The 22,905-nt window shown below is 39.6% G+C and overlaps 1 protein-coding gene across 3 annotated transcripts in view; it reads right to left on the bottom strand.

Moving 5' to 3' along the window:
- cacna1ea (calcium channel, voltage-dependent, R type, alpha 1E subunit a) overlaps positions 1 to 22,905 on the bottom strand; it is a 113,334-nt gene that overhangs the window by 58,845 nt on the left and 31,584 nt on the right. For all 3 annotated transcript variants that reach the window (XM_030726566.1, XM_030726565.1, XM_030726567.1), the window contains exons 4-6: positions 16,026 to 16,292; positions 8,208 to 8,313; positions 7,916 to 8,055 (exon numbers count right to left, since the gene is read on the bottom strand). In XM_030726566.1, coding sequence (XP_030582426.1) covers positions 7,916 to 8,055; positions 8,208 to 8,313; positions 16,026 to 16,292 — 513 coding nt within the window. The remainder of the gene's footprint in view (positions 1 to 7,915; positions 8,056 to 8,207; positions 8,314 to 16,025; positions 16,293 to 22,905) is intronic.

Below are 22,905 nucleotides of genomic sequence, written 5' to 3'. Positions count from 1 at the left end.
TTATACTGTAGCTTGAATATTAGCTCTTAGCATTTGTGTTATAGGCATGGTTTAATATTTATGAAATTTTGGACTCGTGTTTTGATTTGTTATTCTAAAAGTGAATTTGGTTTCTTGTGGTATTGTTGAAGCTCTGATTTCTGTGTCTTTGACATGACTTGCTCGTAAGAAGTTTATGTTGTTTTTCTTCATGATTTCATGTCTGTGCCCTGTGTCTGTTTGGATTTTGGTTTTGTCTTTGCCATCTGGACTGTTGATGTTTCAAGTTTGTTTTTACCCTTAAATACAATGGCTCGCCTTTTGTTAACCAGTCTGCTTGTGTCCTGCATTTGGGTCCTAACTCTACAAACTGTGACAGTTATTTCAGTATGATTGCTTTGACCACAGATAACTGGGCTTACTGTAAAGGCTTACACTCACTTTATTAGATACACACTGCTAATAGCTTGTCTGTGACCCAGCTCTTTCTGCTATGAACTGTCAAATTCTGTTAATGTCTCCGATTGTTAGTTTATTGTGGTTTTTGCATTAATTTTTATAGTAATTTCTGGTTTCTTTATTTGTTTCCTCAGGCCTTCTCAGTTTAGTTATCTGAGTTCTGTTTTTGGTTTCTCTGTGTTCTCCATGTCAAGTTGGTGTTTCTGTGCCGTGTTGCTACTCTCTTGTCTCATGTGCATTGTCTTGTTACATGGTTGTGTGTCTCCCAGTTCGATGTTTTCCAGGCCAGCCTTATTAACTATATGTTTTCTTTATTTCCTCTCAGTCAACAGCAATAAATCTAAGCTCTGAGCTCATGTTTTGCCTCTGGAGTTTTGCAGTTTTGCCTACCACATAGCCAACTCATGACACCTTTTGCCTTCAGAACTACTTTAATTAGTTGTGGCACAGATTCAACAAGTTGCTGAAAACATTCCTCAGATAATTTGGTCCATATCAACACAAAAGCATCGCAGAGTTGCTGCAGATTTGTCAGCTGCACATCCATGATGCAAATCTTCCATTTCACCACATCCCAAATGTGCTGTGTTGGATTGAGATCTAGTGACTGCGGAGGACATGTGAATGCAGTGAACTCAATGTCATGTTCAACAAACCAGTTTGAGATGATTTGAGCTGCTAGAAGCAGCCATCAGAAGATGGGTACACTGTGATCATAAAGATGGACATGGTCAACAACAATACTCAGATAGGCTGTAGCATTTAATTGATGTTCAGTTGGTCCTAAGAGGCCCAAAGTGTCCGAAGAAAATATTCTCTATACTGTTACAGTATTGATGGTGATGATTGATCACAGTGTGGTTTGGATCGATGCTTTTGTGTTATGTCAAATTCTGACTCTGCCATCCGAATGTCACACGAAAAAAATGACAACTCATCAGACCAGACAATGTTTTTCAAATCTTCTATTGTTCAAATTCAGTGAATCTGTGTGAAATGTAGCATCAGTTTCCTGTTCTTAGGTGACAGGAGTTGCACCCAGTGTGGTCTTCTGCTGCTGTAGTCCATCTGCTTCAAGGTTTGACATGTTGTGCATTCAGAGGTGCTCTTCTGCATACCTTGATTGTAACAAGTGTTTATTTGAGTTACTGTTGCCTTCCCATCAGGTCGAGGCAGTCTGGCTATTCTCCTCTGACCTCTGACATCAACAACTGCATCAAGAACTGCTGCCCATTACCCCAACACTTAACACTTGACATAACCATACATAAAAGTACAACTTTCTTTTGACTGAGAGGCTCCTCACAGTAAAAATTTAATTTTCTCTAATTTTTTCAGTTATCGTGAATGGATTATCTGATCACAATACACATTCTGCCCTAAAAATTATATGTAATTATACTTTGCCAGTATAATGACATATAATTTCTTGAAGTCTTGAAAACACCATATCTTAAAGTGTTTGCTACATCAAAGCCATATTACATCATTTATTTTTCTGAGCATCTTTTCCTTCCTCTGTGCTTCAGATATTTTCCTTTTACAGGCTTTCTAAACAGCCCTCTCCTCTCCACTTTCAACTTCTTGGTGTTCTAAAATTACATTTCAGGTACTTAGCTGACAATATCTCTACAGACTGGCTGAGCTTTAGGGCACAGTTAATGGGGATTCAAATAAATTTTAAAAAAAGCAGAAGAAGAATGAGATGTGTTTTCTGAAGTAAAGAGGAAAAGACTGAAGAATCTTCACAACAGGTTTAGCAGCAACGTCTGTCTATAAAAACATCCTATATATACAGTAATAGCCACGGAGAAACGTTCGTCTCTCCAGTTCCTTCATCTTTACACTCATCAGCTCCCTCTGAGCTAACACCATCTCTCCCATCTACCCCGAGGGTCTGGCACATAGTGATGATACAAACCCGTGGTGGGCGTTGCCCCTGCCAACTTTTGCCACTCTAATAGAGGGCTTGCCAGCGAAATAGCCTGCCACGGTACCAATTAGTATGTGCGATTATGCACATCGGCTTTCTTCTTATTTCCTCTTGCTCTATCCATTTCTTCCTTCTTGACTTTCTTTTTCTTCACTTATTTCCTTTCTCTCCTGTTATATTTCTCCTCCTTGTTTCTCTGCCTGTGCCTCACAGCTTGCCTTTTTTAGCAGGGGTAACCGGCTGGTGAACCATGTGAAATGGCCTGAGGAAAACCCTCTATTCCAATTTCCACCACAACAGCCCTCCGTTACATGATAACAGCTTTTGAGGAAACAGTAAGTGCCATCTGGTTTTTCATACCTCCCTCCCACTTGCTCACTCTGTGTAATACAGGCCATCTTGAAACACCAAGGAAGCTTGCTGAGGTAATCGCGGCCTCCGGCATTGATACTTTTAGCAAATGCTCCCATAATTACACATGTTCACACGTAACGTTGAGTGAGTCAGGGGTATTCACTGAGGAAAGGTTCATGTGCTTTGTAGTCTGAACTAACACTTATATGTTATGTCTCCACAGGCAAAATTTTAAATTAGGGTTCCCGCCTGTGTGATTGAAAGTGTAATACATTGTAGGCTTCACAAACAGGATTTACTGCAGGCTTGTTATAATTGCACTACATAATCTGGTAAGACAGTGCTCTTGGAGTTGGCATTCGTGAGCATTTTGGTGACTGCAGGCTGCAAAGCTGCAAGCTTGAATAGATACATGCAGCTTGTGCATAAACATAGGCCCACCAGGTAAATAACAACCAATAATCCCTTCACAAGACCAATCTTCAAAATGCAGGTCAAACAATTTATTTCCAATTTTAGCATGTGAGTTAAAACATTAATTGTCTTTTCCCCACTTAATATCTTTGGGGCTTATAAATAACTAAAAGCATACTGTCATTTCAGTGTTAACTGACTGCACTCTGAGGCCAACATGCACATACTTCTGACAGGGTCTAACACTGCTTAATGTCTTCTTTGACCCACAGTCTGTGTAGGTTTGCTTTATTTTCCTCAAATGGCCATTCTCATGTAATTTCATTATTGCTACTTTTATCAGCAGTTATTCTGCCCATTTGTCATTCTTCTGGAACTTTTCTTGAAGTTTAGTTGTCATAACCTCATTGCAATAAAACTGTTTCTTTGCAGAGCTACATGAATACTTATAAGGTGCTTTATGATTACAGTGAAAATAGAGGGACCATGTCAAGTGGCTGTAATGGAATGTGAATACTGTTCAGTTTTTGGACTGCAGAATATTTGTAACACACTCTGACTCTTCCAGTCTGTAGAGACCTCCTAATTACTTGCTGACAGACAAAACTGGTGCCACATCTCATAAAATCAGCAAATCTCATAACATTTATCTGTTTTCCAATAAAGTTGCAAACCTAGAGTGATAGCCTAGAGGCGACTGAAAGTGTTGATGTGCATGCAAGCGTTGAATGGGCTATGAGTGAAAGGACAAAGGGAGACAGAGCATGATACAGTGAGAACATTTTTGCTAATTTATCTTTTCAGTGGTCCAAATGATAATTTAGAGAGGGAACTATCTGCAGCTCACTCCATCTTGGTGAATATTAATACAATGAAACCTTAGAGGCTATTTCAGCCAGACTGAGCATGTCTCTTTACTAAGTCACAACTGGTAGTTCAAAAATCAACCCAAAGCATGTGAGAGTGGAATAAATGCTGCTGCTGCTTTACACATTTATAACTGTTCCTTTATCCTTTTTTTAAAAAAATGTCTGTTCAGTAAAACTTGGAATTCATTCGAAACTTCATCGTGTTTTTTTTGAAAAGGGTCTCAAACGAAGGAAAACTGCATGCAGATGCATTCATTTACATTTACATGACTTCAGTCCCAGTGTGCACTGAGCTCTGTACCAGGAAAAAAACAAAAAATACAAGCACATCAGCAAGTACAGTCTGTAGCCACAGAGCTCAGAAAAAAAATAGTCTCTTCCTCTCTGGTCCCATTGAAACATGTGAAATTAGAAAAATAATTTTCTAATCTTGGTTACGGTGAATCTTGCTTCAGAAATGTATTAAACCGGGGTGGCTGCATGGCTGTGGTGCAGGCGGCCCGGGCTTGCGTCTGACCTGTAGCCCTTCTGCTGCATGTCTTCCCCTGTCTCTCTCTCCCCACTTTACTGTCTTTCTTCACTGTTCACTATCTAATAAAGACACAAAGGCCAAAAAAATCTTTAAAAAAAAACAAAACAGAAATTTACAAATCTTATAAACATGGTGTCTAACCAGATACTTACTCTGGATGGCATTACTTTGACCTGCAGTAACACTGTGAGGAATCTTGGAATCATTTTTGACATGGATATGTCCTTCAATGCACATATTAAACAAATATGTAAGACTGCTTTCTTGCATTTGTGCAATATCTCTAAAATTAGAAATATCATGTCTCAGAGTGATGCTGGGAAGCTAATTCATGCGTAGTTCATAGTTTATTACTCCTAGGTTGGCCTATTGTAATTTATTATTATCAGGTTGTCCTCAAAACTCCCCGAAAAGCTTTCAGCTGATCCAAAATGTTGCAGCGAGAGTACTGACAGGGTCTAGAAAGACAGAGCATATTTCTCCTATACTGTCTTGGCGCTATATAAATAGAACTTAATTTATTTGAACTCAGGGTTGCGTGTCCTCACAAGAGCATGTTACAGTGGTGTCAGCTGATCAACAGGCTAGAGATGGGAACAAAACTTTTCTCTCCATGCCGTCCCTTTCCCATACCCTTCTCTCCTCCTTCTTTCTCCACAAACCTCACATCCCTCCTCTTTCCAACAGCGGGCGGAGTATCGTTAAGAAGCTCAAGTTCATTAATAATTGAACAGTCAGAATCATGTAGAATTCTCTAAGAACCCTGTCTGCCACCCTTTGTACTTCTGTGCTGTGACTTGATTAATATTTCATTTGCGTGTGTGTGTGTGTGTGTGTGTGTGTGTGTGTGTGTGTGTGTGTGTGTGTGTGTATCAATGACAGCGAGAGAACGACAGACAGGTGTCAAGGTTAATCTGTTATCTCATCAAGCTCTTCCTTTGAACTATAAGCATTTCCCTCTCTGCTCTGAGAATGAGGTGTCCACGTCTCCTGAGAATTTAACTGCTGTAAAATGCACTATAACATACCCCCCCCCCCCCCCCCCCCCCCACACACACACACACACACACACACACACAGACCAGACTAAGCCTCCCCAGGGTCTTTAACTGCCATGTAATTGATGTACTGTAAGTGCACTGAGTGAGATGCTTTTCAACAACCACCACATAACAATCCACATGGTATCACTTCAGCTCAGTCAGCAGCAGCTTCCAGCACAGTGTTCTGGTCATAACACACTGAAGTAAAGGGTGCCTGTGGAAATTTATGGTAAGTCATGTTTACATTCACTGAGCAACACTTACTGGTTGTATCCTTGAGGTCCAACTACAAGTGTACTTTCTCCTCATTAAACATTTAGAGGTCTGATATTTTAAGTATTTAAAATTCAGACTTGTTTACATTTATGTTTAGCTAGCAGTAATTTCCTGCCTGTGTTGGCAGAGTGCAATATCTTAGTGTGTTACCACAACTTGTTGATCAGAGAAAGTGTCTGGGTGCATCATTTCATACACAAGAGGCAGGTTCACTAAAGGCCAAAAATGTAATATTCATTGTTTGTTTTTTGTTTCTTGGTGGGTTTTACGACAACAGATATAATTAATGCTTTTGGTTTTCTTATGAGGTTTTAATTGTAATAAAATGCCTTTCTCCAAGTGTTAGGGGTGATAAAGCACCACAAGTCATTTTACAGCATTTGCCATATTAGTGTCACATATCAAAGAAGAAGCAGCAGTGAAATGTTTGCTAGCAGCGAGTGCCCTCTAGGCGAATTACAGTCGCTTCTGGTACAGCGATATTAGCAGTATATAGAGAGGTGCTGCTTGCCACCAGGCAATGAGAAAACTTGCTTGGGGGCTCAGGCCAGTGTAGGGCCCCTGAGGGATGGCAAATATTAAACTACAGCAGTGGCAATGTGCAAAGTTTACAGTGACAATTGGAGTGACCTGACCTCCCTAAGGGGGTACCACCTGATTCCACTCACTCCTCTTGCAAGTGACATGCATTCTATCTAAATAAACATTATTACAATAACAAAAGCCACTCAGTGAAAATAAGGAAGTTATCCTTCTGGGAGTGAAAAAAGAGAGAAGAAAAAAAGAGGAAGACAGTGATGAGTAGAGCAGATAATACAGACTAAATATAGTGCTAAATAACTAAATGCTGTTTCTCTAGCCTTAACTGTGGGGGAGAGACACTTGCAGCTTCCGCTAGCATCACATTAATTATTTTGTTTACTTTCAGGTTGAGGAACTTTACTAGCAGACCAGCGTTGTGTGTCCAGCGCTGCTGGCCATGATGTGACCGAGTTGGTTGTGCAATTGTTTTGTCGGTGTCAGATTATTTATAACATAATGGTGAGGACACTGATTGGATGGGCCCCCTGTGAATTTTTGCCTAGGGCCCCAACAGACTACAGAGTTGCCACTGAGTATGTAGAATGACTCTCCATAGTTTAGCTCTGGACTATCTACAGCTGTCCATGCGTTCACAAGTGAGCATAATCCCAGTCTTAGAGACTCAACAAGCCCATGTTTTAACTAGTTATTTCACAGGAAATGTGCATTTTGCTGCACCAGGTGACACTTTTTTCTACTGTTGATTTAATCAGTTACATAAAAACAGTGCAGTACCTTTATGTTCATACTAAACACTGTACAAGGTATTCAAACATAGCAGCTACAAATCAGAACCCATTACTCCAGCTCGTACTAATGAAATTAAAAAGCATGTTGGAAATATTCGTTATACTTTGTCTTTTGTAACATATGTTTGGCTAAGAGTCACGTAACCTGCAGCCTGGACATACTCGTCACTGTTGCCTGTATACACAGATATATGCCCTATATTACGAATATGAAATATGATGTGACACACTCATCCTCACCTGGTTCATTCCCAGCAAGGTACCAATAGCATTATTCATAGCATAACATGATTAAGCTTAAACAAAAAGAGCAAATAACAGGTGGTTTAGAAAAGGTAAAAAAAAAAAGACAAGGTTTACTTCCCCACCATCACCACTTTGATTAAAACATACACAAAAGGCTTCTTGAGTGACATTTACTTATGGTTCACTGTTCAGTTTAAGCAACATAAATTACGCAATAAAAGAAAGATTTTCAGGTTATAAATGTTACAGATGAACAAGCAACAAGTAAGCAAAGCATGTGAAGCCAGTGCTGCTAGAAATAACTGAGCTCCTTAAAAAAAAAATCCTTAAACAATTAAGAAGAGGCTAAGAACACTGTGTGCTGTATTTTCACACCATAAATCTCACAGAATCACCATCCCATTCAATTCAAAATGCTAATCCTGTTTCACAGATCTGCAAATGTACACACATACACATGCAAACACTGTTGGACTCACCCACTAAGGACCACAATGAAGTCCATGACGTTCCACCCATTCCTGAGGTAGGAACCTTTATGAAATACAAAGCCCAGCGCAATGATTTTTATCCCTGCCTCAAAACAGAACATCCCTATGAAGTATGGCTCTGTCTTCTCCTGTTAATAAAAAGAAAGAGAAAAAATGATAGTTTACACTGAACTGACAAAGATTCGCTGCAAATGAAGGCATCGGGTGTGTGTTTTTAAGTTGCTGAGACTTATGTTTTAATTTACAGTGTGACTGTGTTTGTGGATCATGTGCATCTCACCAGTCTTTTGGACATGGGTGTTTTGTCCTCTCCAGGAAGGTGCTGCTCCAGAGCCAAGACGATACAGTTGGCAATGATGGTAGCGAGGATCATGTACTCAAATGGAGTGGAAGACTAAAGTTAAGGAGTGACTGGCAGATAAGGTTGACTATTCAATGTTGTATGATGAAATTGCATATGTAGTCCCTTTATGATACTCACAAAAAAATGGCAAATGGCTGGATTAATAAGACAGTCATAATAAAAGCTAATAGCTGGCAGTATGGCAGTAGGTACTTCCATATCACTTGACAGACTGCAGCAGAGTGAATAGGCTATGTCTGCAGTGGGTATTTTAATATCCTTTCTGTATGTATGTTAATTTACAGACTAATACTATTGACTGTATGCTTTTCTTATTGTCAACAAATCCCATGAAACTAACACAACGCAACCTTCCTCAGTGTGCCTCTTAACAGCACACTGTGTCGCTCTGCTGAGCAAGCCCAATCCTTTTTTGAGGTGGTCAATGATATTCATGATGCTATAAAATACAGGAAATATACAGTACTGTACAAAAGTGTTGCGCCACCCATTATTTCTTTGTATTTTGCAGTATACAGTACTGAAGATAGGCTGTGTGACGTTGGTCATGATTCATCTACAGTATATAAGGCAAAAACAGAGTTTGTGCAATTCTAATGACCCTGAGAGTCAATACTTTATTCTTCAGCATAGCCCAAACTCTGTTAGAGAAGTTTACTGGTCATGTCTTTAAGTAGTCTTCAGAAATATTTCTCCAGGCTTCTTGAAGGATTTCTTGAAGGACATTCAAAGCTCTTCTTTGGATGTTGTCTGCCTTTTGTTCTCTGTCAAGATGATCCCACACTGCTTCAAAAATGTTGAGGTCTGGGCTATTGGGAGGGCAATCCATATGTTAGTGTTCTGTGTCTTTTTCTATCCAGGTATGCTTTTACTGTACTGGCAGTGTGTTTGGGATCATTGTCATGCTCTTAATTATAAGTTAATTATAGTGAGTCAAACCCAGCAGCACTGAAATTATGTCATATAAGCAAACATTGACAGGGTAGCATAGTATGAAACAGAATTAACCTGGCATGCTATAAGCCTGTCAGCTATGTTATCTGAGGTCAGCTGCAGCTGACAGAGACACACAGACATGCAGACACACAAACAAATACACCAGAGTAGCAGAAGGCTTATCAAGTAAGGCCTGAGGCGTGATCTTATAAACAGGGTCGCTCTCACTAAAGCTTCACTGCCTGTACTAGGAGACCTATATTGGTTGTTGGTTCAACTCCAGCCACTCTTTGGTTGAACCAAGCTGGCAATGTGCTCTTTATCTCAAGCTCTGCGTGGGCATTCCCCTCTATCCTAGTTATGTGCAGCAGAGGGAGGAAGAAAGGAAGGAAGGGAGCTTAAATCTGCAGAGAGGAGACAGAGAGGGAGCACTGAAGAAAGGAGGGGGCAGAGATAACAGGGAAGAATTCAACAGGAGAAAGAGACAATTTAAATGAAGGGGGATGAGTGGGGGAGAAGACGATGGTTATATAGAGAGTTAGAAGCTTCCAAAACTGGTTGATGAGGAGGAGTGAATGAGACCAAATAAGAGACTGGACAGATCGATGTTGTGCTGGCAGCTGTGGCTAGCAGGGTTACTCTGGGACATGTGAGTGATGAGAAGTTAAATAAACAGAGCAAATGCAATCTTACTCCCACTAGCCTGCAGGGGTTCCAGTTTAAACCTAGGCTGAGCCACCGATTGACTCAGAAGATTTTGGAAAAACACATTCATAGAAGCCAGTAGATGATGAGCTGGAAAATGCAGCCCCCCCAAAAATGTCTCAAGCACTATGTTTTCAAGTATTTATTTGTATCTGAAGTGTATCTTTTGATTCACTGCCCTGCAATAACTAGCATCACCTTAGGCTCACTTAAAGCTCTGAGCAGCAGCAAGCCGCCACACCCCACATTCCCTGAAACACTCACAACAAACTGGAGGAGGGGGTGAGACAGGATGGAGAGAGACTGAGGGGGGAGAGAGGAAGATAGAAGAGAGGGGAGAAAATGAAGACAGAAAGAAGAGAGGTATCCACGGCAACAGGCTTCTCTTGCAGACAAGAATCACCGCTATGAGATGGTTACTGGGCAGCTGAACTATCTGTGTGGTGGTATCACTACACACACAAATATATGACAGTCTTGACAAAACTTTTGTGTTGTTCTGATTTTACATCAGTGTGATCTGCATTTTCTTCCTTGTGTATTTTAACAGTATATGATGGAAAAATGTTGACCAGTGTATGGACTTTATATATAAAGAACTACTCACTTGGTCTTTATTATAAATATCCAATAAGGATGTCTCCTGGGTGCATCTCTTTTAAGGTTTTCTGGGTGCGCCTATCTGGGAAGCGACCCAGAGGAAGAGATGATACAAGTGACCCTGAACCAGCCCTTAGTTATGCTGCTGTAGGCCTAGGCTGCTGGGGGGTTCCCATAATGCACTGTTTCTTTTCATTCACCTTATTTACTTTGTTTATATTCCACTCTGCATTTAATCATTAATTGTTATTAATCTCTGGCTCTCTTCCACAGTGTGTCTTTTGTCCTATCTCTCTCCCCTCAGCCCAACTGGTCGCGGCAGATGACTGCCCCTCCCTGAGCCTGGTTCTGCTGGAGGTTTCTTCCTGTTAAAAAGGGAGTTTTTCCTTCCCACTGTCGCCAAGTGCTTGCTCATAGGGGGTCATTTTGACTGTTGGGTTTTCTCTGTATTATTGTAGGGTCTTTACCCACAATACAAGGCTCCTTGAGGCGACTGATTGTTGTTATTTGGCGCTATATAAATAAAATTGAATTGAACTGAATTGAGTACACTGCTTACCTTTTGCCACCTCAGCCTAACTTCAGATATGTGGAAGATAATGACTGGATTGAATATTATGTCAAACCAGGTAAAGTTTTAAACATAGCATAGATTCACTTATTTTGTGCTTTTGTGCTTACAATTTAAAAAGCACCTTACACATGAGTTTACATTGCTTTTGGCCACTCTGAAGCAATGAAGTGCTGAAAAAACTAATGTCTGCCCATTACACATCCAGAAGACACAGGGCCTACCAAAAACAAAGGACAATCCATGAACCAGCAACATGGTCACTGATGTTTTGTGAAAGAAGGCTACTCTTTGGAAATGAAATATGAAAAAAGTTACAGTAAATGTTTTGGTTTTATAGATATTTTATCATATATGCTGCATACCTATATATGAAATATAAACATTTACTATAGAGGGTAATGCCAGCGCAAAACAGAAGATGATGGGTGGATGGATGGATGTAATATTCTTCTTTTCCTCGTGTGCTTGTATATATTGTATAGTCCCTGGTCTCTCTCTTATCATGTTTCTGATATTGCAGAATTCTTAAAACCTTAATGTTGGCTAGTATACTGTACATATGGGGCTGCATAGCAGCAGATTGCCCATGTTCACCCTTGTCCACTATGGAAAGCACATCCTATGAACTGGACCATGGACCAACAAAAGAAGGTGGCTTTGTCTGATAAATTATCTACAGTTTTATAGTTTCACTTCATGTGGACAGAGGAAATGGTAGCAGAGTCTGTTGGGAAACCTTGGATCCATTCATTTGCATTCTCATAGGAATAGTAAAAAATTTTATCTTTGGTTCACTTGAAGTGACAAATTTAACAAAAGTCTCTAACTAAACCCATTTCCCCCTCCTTGGTGCTACTCTGGATGTCCGCTGATGTGTGACGTTGGTCATGATTCGTCTACCAACTTTAGCAGCAAGACATCTTGTGAGCAATCCCGAGTCACAGTGATACTGGCACTGAGCCTTGATTCCTCAAACATGCGTGTAAAAATAGATATGGAGACAGAGTGTGATGCCCTGCGCAACTGAGAATACGCTCAAGCCCAGATTGGATCCAAGCCCCTGTGATTATCATTACGTAGAGGTGAAAACCAAAATGAATCACAGGCATCTGAGCCTGCTTTATTGGAAATCTGTGAATTATGTGTGGTATATGTGTATAGGAGTGTGTGTTTGAGGCAGAGGGCAGTATTAAATATGCAAACAAAGAAGAAAGCTACTGGTGCAATCTCCATTTGGAGGACTTTAAGTCTGAGAAATAGTCTTATCCTAATTACATATTTATTAAAATGTGAAAAGGCTTCAATACTTGTCCTAAGAATGGATATAATGGGCATCACAGGTAAATCTGCCTTCATTTCTGCATCACCTCTATACCTCAGCGGCTTGCAGAACCAGCTGATCAATGTTCAGGATAAATATGGCTGTAATTCAGTCAGTTATGTTTATGCGCAGCATAAAACTCAGAGTAACAGCCTTTTCTTATATATGCTATACCACTATGTTAGGATATATGGAAGCAGATGGACTAAAAATTATGGCAATGGTCTTGAAAAACACATTGTAGCACAGTGAGGCATGCATCATGCTTTGTATGCTGGTTATTTGAACTGCTCAAAGCTTTCACTTTAGAAATCTGCTCTCATTCAATAAATAAATAAAAAAAAGCTTGAATATAAAAATTGGAAAGCAATTAAATTTACTACACTGGGTGTAGTTAATTTAAGGGTGATTTTCTTGCTAATTTCCCCTTTTCATTTTTAATGCCAGGATGCAATTCAGTTAGAGGGAAATCCTCTCTAACTATAAGCTGATACTAGAGGCATTTACAACCCAATGCACCCTTAATTACCAATGTGTGTATTTTAAATCTTAGTTACTGTAGGCCTCAGAGTGAGTACTACAGTATGTCGCTAACATCGAACAGCATCTTCTACCCCACTGCACTGTTTCACACTTAAGAGCTTAAAGTGTGCTAACCAGCTCTCACATGATTACTTCTTAATGATTATTGCACCACTGATGAAACAAACCATTAAAACCAACAATCAATTATTTAGAAGTGTACCTTCTCAATGGGAAACTTCCCACTCTGGGGGATCCCAGTGGGGATCAGACAGGAGGAGCAGCTGCAAGTCCTCACCAGGCCTGCCACGCTAAACTCTGGACCCAGGCAACTTCATTATAACTGCCTCTTTCCTACCAGGCCTCCATCAGCCTCTATTGACTGCCCCTGCACATTTAACCACGCCTTGCACAGAGACATACTGTACTTGATACAAGAAATCATGCACTCAAATAAACATCAAAACACAGTGTAATGTGCTCTTTTCAGCCCACACACCATTCTGCCTCCACCCTCACACACCCAGCCGTGGAACCTTTGATATTTGTAAGGTGCTTTTCTTGGTCTATTTAAGGTCTGCAACTTTTAGAATTAACAACATTTTGAAACGGTACAGTAAAGATGGTTTCTGAAGAATTCATAGCCACAACATCTGCAGATTTCCTACCAAAACACAGTGATGACAAGCCCCCAGGAAGTCAGTGTTCTTGGCCAAGAAACAGTCCAGCACATAATAATTTAAAACCACAACTTGACTGGATTAAAAAAGAGATATTTAACATATTCACTGTTGACCTTTTGAGGTGCTGGTACATATCCTTGTACAGGGCGAGGTGAGCCCGTTCTCCTACTCTTCTTCTGTTTAATAGGCCACTCCAGTGGTTGACTGTTCAAAAACTGAAAAATGTTCACAGACCTCCATCTCACAATTTTTTTCATCATCAATTGCTAGCAACATGAAAGTACCCACGCTAAATTTTAGTTAAATAAAGGTCAGTAAGAAAATCTCAGCAAATTGTATTATTTGTCACCAATCTGCCCCTGAGAGGGCTACTGGCTCTAGCTTCATATTTAATACAAGAGTAGTCTAATCTCAAGTCTTTGCAAGAAAGCAAATGAGCACCAATATCTTCCAAAATGCAAAACGTTTCCTTTGAAAACAGTTTACTGATAAATTTCACTGCACTTGCAATTATTTGTATCTATATTATCTGTGCTTTCTTGTGCATTTGTTGTGCCTAAATCTTTGCACTCAAAACAGTGATAATCACATTCGCATGACCAGAACGCAGCAGTCTGTCAGCCCAGCATCACTCTCTTCAAAACCATATTAGTAAACAGTGTAATATAGTACAAGTCATTGAGTAATGACTAGTTGTAATGTACACGACACAGCGATCAGACATCATTACATACAATTCCTGTTAATGTCTGTTAATCAGATACAGTGGAGCTCATTAGATGTAACAAGACACTCCCTCCACCACCACACATTAACCTGGAGGTTATTGAGTCTCGTTGTTTTCCGTTTGGTCACTACAGCACATGCTTTATTTTGATTTAAAGACAATTCTTTTCTCACTGCAGGACATAAAATGTGCCTGTAGGTGCACTAAGAATATCATTACTGGTAATGACTAACCACATTAGAACCTGTACCATGATAAAGCACATAAGCCTTTCCCTCAACTGTTAATTGAAATACCTTTCTATATTTAATCCACTCAATAAAGAGGCAAACCCAGAGAAAACAACAATAAACAGGAGCCCACAATAGAAACACTCATTCTATTTGGTCTTTTTTTTTTTTTTTTTTAAATCAGCAGTAGGCCAGTCAGCCAGTCAGGAAGCTGTTGAATGGAGCAGAACAATAGTCAGTAAAGAGGCCCCACCTGGCCAGGACACCTGGTGAGCTGTGCAACAGCAACACAAACATATCACCAATGGACAGTTGTGTGTGTGGTCACCAGCAGCAATAGACTGATAACAATCTCTCCCTTTTTCTTTTCACAGGTGAGAGTGTAAGTTTGTGAAAGCAGCAAAATAATGATTTTGGTATCAGCACAGAAGAAAATTAATAACATTGTTTGAATAGTGTTGTTCTCTAATCTAAAGGTAGGTAGTGGGATATATATTTTTGGTCTGTAACCTTCTGATAGCCTGTATAACATTTTAGAAAAAAAAATGCCTATTACAGTTTTCCAGTAGTCCAATGAAAAACACCTAAATGTCTTGTTTTGCTCAATTAACCCCAAAGATATACAAATTAAAGAGCTATAAGAAAACAGAGACAAATAAGAACCAGGTCCTGTGTATAATTTTGCTACAAAAAGCGACCAAAATCCTAAAACTAATTTTGAAAGTATCTACAAAATGATTTCCTGTTGGTTATTAGTTGAACATTTAACTGACTTTGAGTTAAGACACTGGATGTGGTGGAAAAAGCAGGCCGTCATGGCTTATTGTTGACAGAAAAGATTTACAACCATAAACTTTTGTGTTCCTCTAATCCACTTTCCATTGACACCCACCATACACCTACTCTGTACTAGGGTTTTTCTAGAAGCTCCAATTATCATGTGTCAATCTGATATAAGAATCTCAGCCATTTTGTATTTTTGCTTTATAAAACAGCAAAATTAAGCCAGTGAGTCTGAAAAAGTCTGATTTGTACTTAAAAAACAAAAAAGATATCCTGCTCTGCCTGATCTGTTCCCATTTTTTTTTCTTACTGCACTCTAAGAACTAAGTGTCCCTGTCTATGTGAAAAATTATTAATTTCTTATATATGGTTCCAAGTGCGCTGTCCATGGTGCTGAAATTTACTGTTGCTCTCTGTTGCACTGAGAAAGGTCAACATACTAAAGGACTTCTGTGAAACTGCACAAGTTGTGGAAATATGAGAAGAATGTATTCAGATTGTGGGGCCACCAATAAACTTACATTTTAATGAATTAATTCTTTTCTTTTTTTTTAGCTAATTGGATAACAGTTTACTCACCCCTGTGCTTTGTTTACATAAGTCTGTGCAGGTACTGGATGAATGTGCTTTAACCGTGAAGCTGAAAAGGATATGGCCACTCAGTGATTTTCTTGGCGTACTTCCTGACCACGTTGTCCTCGCCGAAGATGAAGAGCGACCTGTTGACGGTGAAGCAGTTCTCCCTGACAGGAATAGGGTTGTACAAGGCCATGGTGCGAGCACGCTGCGCTTTGGTCTGCTTGAAGGCTGGAGAGATACCACCTGTAGACACGGCAGCGCCATCGCGGTTCCGGATGCGCTCTGATCCTCCATCCCCTGAACTCAACAAGCCCGGGACGTCGTCTCCGAAACGGGCCATTCTGTTAAAAGCAAACCACACGGGAGGTGGGATGAGAAAGGGGAGAAAATTAGGTTATACTCTCCTAGAAAGCAGGGCGCGGTACCGCGCTCGGCGTGACAGCAGCGGGGTGGCGAGATCCTGATCAGTTTTAGACCATCATCAGGGTTGTTGGCAAAAACACCGCGATCGGTGCTCTTAAAGTTAGAAGAAAAAAAAAATATCAAAGAATCGGTCCAGTAAGCAGTCCAGTTAAAGCCCCAAGTCAATTTCCCTAAAAGGTCGCTTTGCGTAAAAACACAGAAGTCCAAAAAGTAATTCAACTCTTCTTCATTTAACAATCCGTCGCTTCAAATGATACCGTGAAAACTGATTCATCTTGCTCCGTTTTATAGCCACACACACTAAAATCTCAAGGAAAAGCTGCAACAGGTCACGTCTTCAGCCATCCTCATCCTCAGTCCCCTGCGCGAAAAGCAGAAGAGCAGGCTGATCTATGGATTTTTAAATAAACTAGCAGCAGTCCACTGACTAATTCAGAGCACATCTCCCATCTCCTGTCTCCTCTTCTCTGTTGACTACCTACCAACAGAGTATCCTAGTGCATGCGTTAAGAGCACGAAGGGAAAAGAACTTTGGCATTTTCCATGCCAACAAAATAAGCTGTCAACTACGTGTCACTGAGGGGGGAAAACAAAAATCCGCCTTGTCTGCAGCAGGATAGTAGGTAAAGGAAGCGTCTCCTCTTTTCCCCGCAGTGTGAGAGCAGGAGGAGTGAACACAACAGTCTCTCCTAATGCGACAGGATCAACACACCACTAATAACCTCTGTTCAACCTATGCAGTTTACAGTGCGCGGATATGGTTAACAAATCGCGTGCTGACAGAAAGGAAAGAAAGGGAAAACAAGAGTCATGGATGGATTAAATAATGTCAGCATGTAATGGAAAGAGTTATTAGGTAAGAAATTATCTATAAATACAGATCACGCATTAGGTGTCGTGTAAACGCGTTATTTTAAAGGCTAATATCTGAAATGGCCACAAGTTATAGCATACATGGTTTCACTACAAATGTGCGCAAATCTTATAAAATAGTAAGGTTCACTACTACCTGACTACTACATGAGCAGGGGCCACGCTGTGATATTTGTTTTAAGTTTTTGTTGTTCACCCTGCTTGGTTCACACCTCAGGGAGAGCAACCTGAATGCTGCTCACGCACCAGACCTGGCGAGAAGTAAACACCTGTTGTTAAATACACTCAAGAGGACAACAGCGAGTTTCTTTGGCTAATTACAGGGTTCAAAACCTACTACTGCGAGTCACGTAGTGAGGAGGAGTCATGCTGCTGCGTGCTTGCTGGAAATGATCGCATTTCCAATGAGCCCCATTAAGATAATAAATTTTCACAATGAAGGGATAAAATGTTTATATAGTCGCATAGAAACCGTAATGTGGAACAAGTAATGAAGAGGATATATGTAGTCCTACAATGATTCTGTATTTATTGTGTGGTCAACAAACCTCACACAAAGACGCAAACCAACAATTAATTGATTAAACAAGTTTTGTCTCTCTGTGTGTGCCGTTTTTGCCCATTGTTGCAAGAAAATTAATAAAATTGATTGAACTTTTAACATTGTCATGCTTGCATTCTTGCACTGCATTTCTAATTATATACATTTACATGCTGTGGCCCACCACACACTCTGTTTCATCTGTTCTGTTGAAGAAGTGTTTTTGTGCGATTGTTTCCACCTTACTGGCTGCAGGGGCTGCACGTTTCCAACTACAGAAGCCTTGTTGCATATCCCTCTGCATGCAAAATATTTTTTCCCCTCTTGTTAAATAAACAAACATAAATAAATAATGAGTAACTGCACTGGATGACATTTTCATCATCATAAAGAGGCTGGACACTTCTATTTCCCACATGTATCAATCCCACACACATCAGTGTGCTATAAATAGGCTACTCATTAGCACACTAAATGTTAATTAATCTACAGCTGAAAATATCCCCCAAGAAATGCATGATTTCTAACCCTTGCTTTAGACTACAGTATGCATGGGATTTAGGATTTACTGGAAAAAAAAAATTACATTTGTTCACTTTTTTTTTTTCAGGGTTTTAAAATAGCCACAGACAGAGGTAAGAAAGTCACGAAGTATCTAGAAAGGAACTGACATATTAGTGGTTTGGAGCTTTTTTCTTTTTTTTTTTTAAATATGATTTGTAACCATAGGGACAAATGTATAACAACAACAGCCTCATCTTTGAAAGGAGCTGATGGAACTCTAAACAGCCCCTGCCCACAAAGATATGAGACCATATATATAACTGAATGTCAGACTTCATCTTTAAAAGGTGTCATCTGATGGCACAATTGGGGGAGTTGATGCAAAATAAAATCCACCAGCTATCATCACATCATTTTTCTAACTGAGAGTGAGTAAACTGATGATGATGGAAACAGAAGACAAAGAAAAGAGGAACCACAGGGGAGAGTTAACCACGACACCGGCACTGATGGGGCTCTTGTAATGGTGCTATGACGAAGGCAGTGATCAATGGTGTGTGGCTTCCAAATCATTAGCACTCCAACACATTATAGGCGTTAAAAATAGAACACACAAGAGGCAAAAATATCTGACATTTATGCTGAAAAGATGCATAAAAATCCCCCATAATAGTCCATTCGAGTTATGAGCCAAAACTATTTGGGGAAGAAAAAAAAATCACACATTGCTGTTTTTTAATTTATTTATTTCAGTACAAACTAATTGTCTGATGTAAATGCTACTTCTGCCACTTCCTCTGTGTATCAGTAAGCGAGTGAAACCATTGCATTGTTTCTGCCACAGTGTGCAGCAGCAGCCAGAGCTTTCTTCGCTGAGAGGTGAGGGGTGAATTACGGTAATTAGGTGTTAGCAACAGGGATGATTAGAGGGAAGGGTAATGGCTTATTCCTGGAAAAGACAGCAAGCAAGAGGTTACAGTTTTGTTGTTGCGATTGTTGCTTTGAGTTCATAGTTTCTTCTCTAATGAAAAAACAATGATTTTTTTAAAAGTCAATTTACTTTGTCAAAGATCCGTGACAGAACTCAGATCAGCCGGTCCAGCTTTGATAAGAGTATGGTCCAAAACGAAAAGAACTGTATGTGTATATATATATATATTCTGATTCCCAACTGTAATTAATTAATTTTAACTCACAGATTTCTGAATTTCAAATTGGCTATCAAGTCTGCAGTTATGAATGTAAATGATATTTAATAAAAGTTGTCTTTAATGGTTCATTGAGCATAGAGTTGTAGTTTTACATAAGTTAACTTCTTGATTACCCATGTTTTTCCAGATTGTGGGTAAACAGTCCCTAGGAGGGATTTTCTGATTATTATTTATCTAATAAGGGGCAGTTACAAGAGAAAAAAGATTATATTGGAGGACTTTGTGCTTATATCTATCAGTTAAAGCTTTATGAATAAAAGTAAAACACTGATAAATTATTTATCCACCAATTATTAATGTCAGGCAACATGGTGGAACGGTGGTGAGCACTGTTGCCTCACAGCAAGAAGGTCCTGGGTTCGAATCCACTATCTGTGTGGAGTTTGCATGTTCTCCCTGTATGCGTGTGTGTGGGTTCTCACCAGGTACTCTGACTTCCTCCTGCAGTCCAAAGACATGCAGTTAATGTCCATAGGTGCGAATGTGAGTGTGAATGGCTGTCTGTCTCTCTGTGTTGGCCCTGTGACAGACTGCTGACCTGTCCAGGGTGTACCCTGCCTCTCCCTCTATGGCAGCTGGGATAGGCTGAATTGGATAAGCGGAAGAAAATGGATGGATCGATCATTAATGTCATTACTTCTAAATATTGTTTGAAAAGCCACTTATTATAAGGTAGGAGCAGTATGTGTTACAATATCCTGATCAGAAACAGCTCAAAACAGCTCAAAATGAATACAGACCTGAATGGCGATGTTAATATGTCCAAGGTTACGCTAATTTTCAAATGTACAATATTCTAGTGATTTTCATTTCATTCATATGCTTTTGCAGCTATAAATCAGTCTCATAAAAGCTGCTCCCTTATTCAGAAGGGGTCGCCACAGTGGGTAGCACCGCATGTTTGAGTTGGCAGCCCTTCCTAACGAACCTCCAAAGGGATTTGTGTATCCTCCTGGGATCAAACTGGGGCTCTTTCACTCGTTGGGCAAATGTGTAAACCACTACCCTGTGTCATAAATGTGAAAAAAAAAGTCTATTTTGGCATTTCAAATAATTACATAAATAAATAAATACATAATATTTCTTATAGAGGTGCCAGAAACTCATAGAAATTTACAGGAACCTTAAAATAATCTTCTGTAAAAGCCAAAACTCCTGTGAAATGTTTAACTATATATTTTTTTTCGTTCTTTTTCCTGTATCAACAAAAGCAGATTCAAAAGAAAAAAATGCTTAACCATGATGACAGTAATATAGAACAGAAATATTTTAGACAACTGACATCTACTTTGTCACTGTAGGTCTGTTGTTAAAGTTGGAAAATCTATAGGAGTGTAGTTTGCAGAAAATCTACATTAGGAACACAGTCATGACAGCAGGCTGACAGTCTCTGCTCCGGTAACGGGACTTGGTGCCACAGAAAAAGGTGTGAACAAAGATTTAAATTTAAAAATAGAAGTGTGAATGGTGATACCTGGCAGGCATCTATCTGAAACTTGGATATTATTGTTTCTCTTCATCTAATAGTCTTGTAACTTAACCTCCTCATTCAGCACATGATGAACATATATGCATATATACATACATGTACAGTATACATACATGCATGTTAATTTGAGACTTTTAGTTGTAATAGGTTACTATTCAAACATCCTTTCAGTCTTTGCTTACTAACATTTCCACAAAGCTCCCATGTGTTGAATTCAGGTTGCTTAACCCACTTTCTGTCACAACGTGAACTAATTTCATGATACAGTGTTCCACTTAAACCAGACAGTATCCGTCTGTACAAACACAGAAATAAACTGAATCCACAAAAAAAAGGAAGAAAAAAGGATTTAGTTTAAATCCTACAACTTTTCCTCAACAAATAATGAAAAAGATTTTAGGTTTGAATCAGATTTTGGATGGACTGATTTTTTTTTTTTAAACTCAGTCCAACACTGACTTGGAATAAATAAGAAGACACATTTATGAGGCAGAACCACTGTGGCATTCAAAAGTACTGTCTGTGCTCGGCAAAATATATCTAGGAAGGCTGTGACAACCTCAGTGTCATGATGTGCTAACTCAGCAAGGACATCAAGATCACATGTGCTCTTCAAAATAGAATTACAAGACAAAAATGAGACACAAGTAAAAAGGTCTCCAGTGCAACATAAATGAAGACTTAGGGACACAAAATGTTCCTGATTCTCAACTCAAAGTTAAAACTTTAACACTAAATAGTATAGCATTATATAATTGTACACTCACCAGCCACTTTATCAGGTACACCTGCTCTACTGCTCATTAACGCAAATACCTAATCAGCCAATCACATGGCAGCATCTCGGTGGATTTAGACATGTAGACACGGCCCAGACAACCTGCTGAAGTTTGAGTCCAGCATTAGAATGGGGAAGAAAGATGATTTAAATTATTTTGAAAGGGACTTTGTTGGTGTCAAACCGGCTGGTCTGAGTGTTTCAGAAATTGCTGTTCTACTGGGATTATTCCACACAACGTCAGGGTTTACAGAGAATGGTCTGAAAAAGACTATTCAGTAAGTTCTCTGGGTGCTTTGTTGATGCAAGATGTCAGAGGACAATGGGCAGACTGCTTCAAGCTAATAGCAAGGCAATAGCAACTCCAATAACCACTCCTTTCAACCGAGATATGCAGAAGAACATCTCTGAACTCACACCACATCAAACCTTGAAGCAGATGGGCTATAGCAGCAGAAGATGGAAACTGACACTACAATTCAAATGGGATTACCAAAATTGGTCATCAAATTGGAAAAATATTGCCTGATCTGATGAATCTCGATTCGTAAAGTGACATTCAGATGGTAGGGTCAGAATTTGGCACAAACAACATGAAAGCACGGATCCATCCTGCCTCATATCCACAGTGTACCCATCTTCTAATGGCTGCATCCAGCAGGTAATGCACCATGTCACAAAGCTCAGATCATCTAAAACTGGTTTCCTGAATAATGAGTTCACTGTACTGAAATTCCCTCCACAGTTATCAGATCTCAATCCAGATCCAGATTTGGGATGTGGTGGAGCAAGAGATTTCTATCATGGATGTGCAGCTGACAAATCTGCAGCAACTGTGTGATGCTATCATGTAAATATGGACCAAAACCTCAGAGGAATGCTTCCAGCACCTTGTTAAATCTATGCCACAAAGAGTTAGGGCAGTACTGAAAGTAAAAGTGGGTTCAACCCAGTACTGGCAACGTGTAACTAACAAAGTGGCTGGTGAGTGTAGAATATTATAGTATAATATAGCATAAAACAGTGCAGCTTAGTGTAATAATAGAAAAAAGCCCTTCATTTACATAGCGCTTTCCTTAACAAAGCTTCGAAGTGTTTCATAGAAAGAATTAAATAATATATATAAAAACATTTC

The sequence above is a fragment of the Archocentrus centrarchus genome, chromosome 4, assembly GCF_007364275.1.
Source record: "Archocentrus centrarchus isolate MPI-CPG fArcCen1 chromosome 4, fArcCen1, whole genome shotgun sequence".
Classification (NCBI taxonomy): Eukaryota; Metazoa; Chordata; class Actinopteri; order Cichliformes; family Cichlidae; genus Archocentrus; species Archocentrus centrarchus.
Note: the sequence above shows the minus strand (reverse complement) of the source record. Positions and strands in the feature narration are given on the sequence as shown.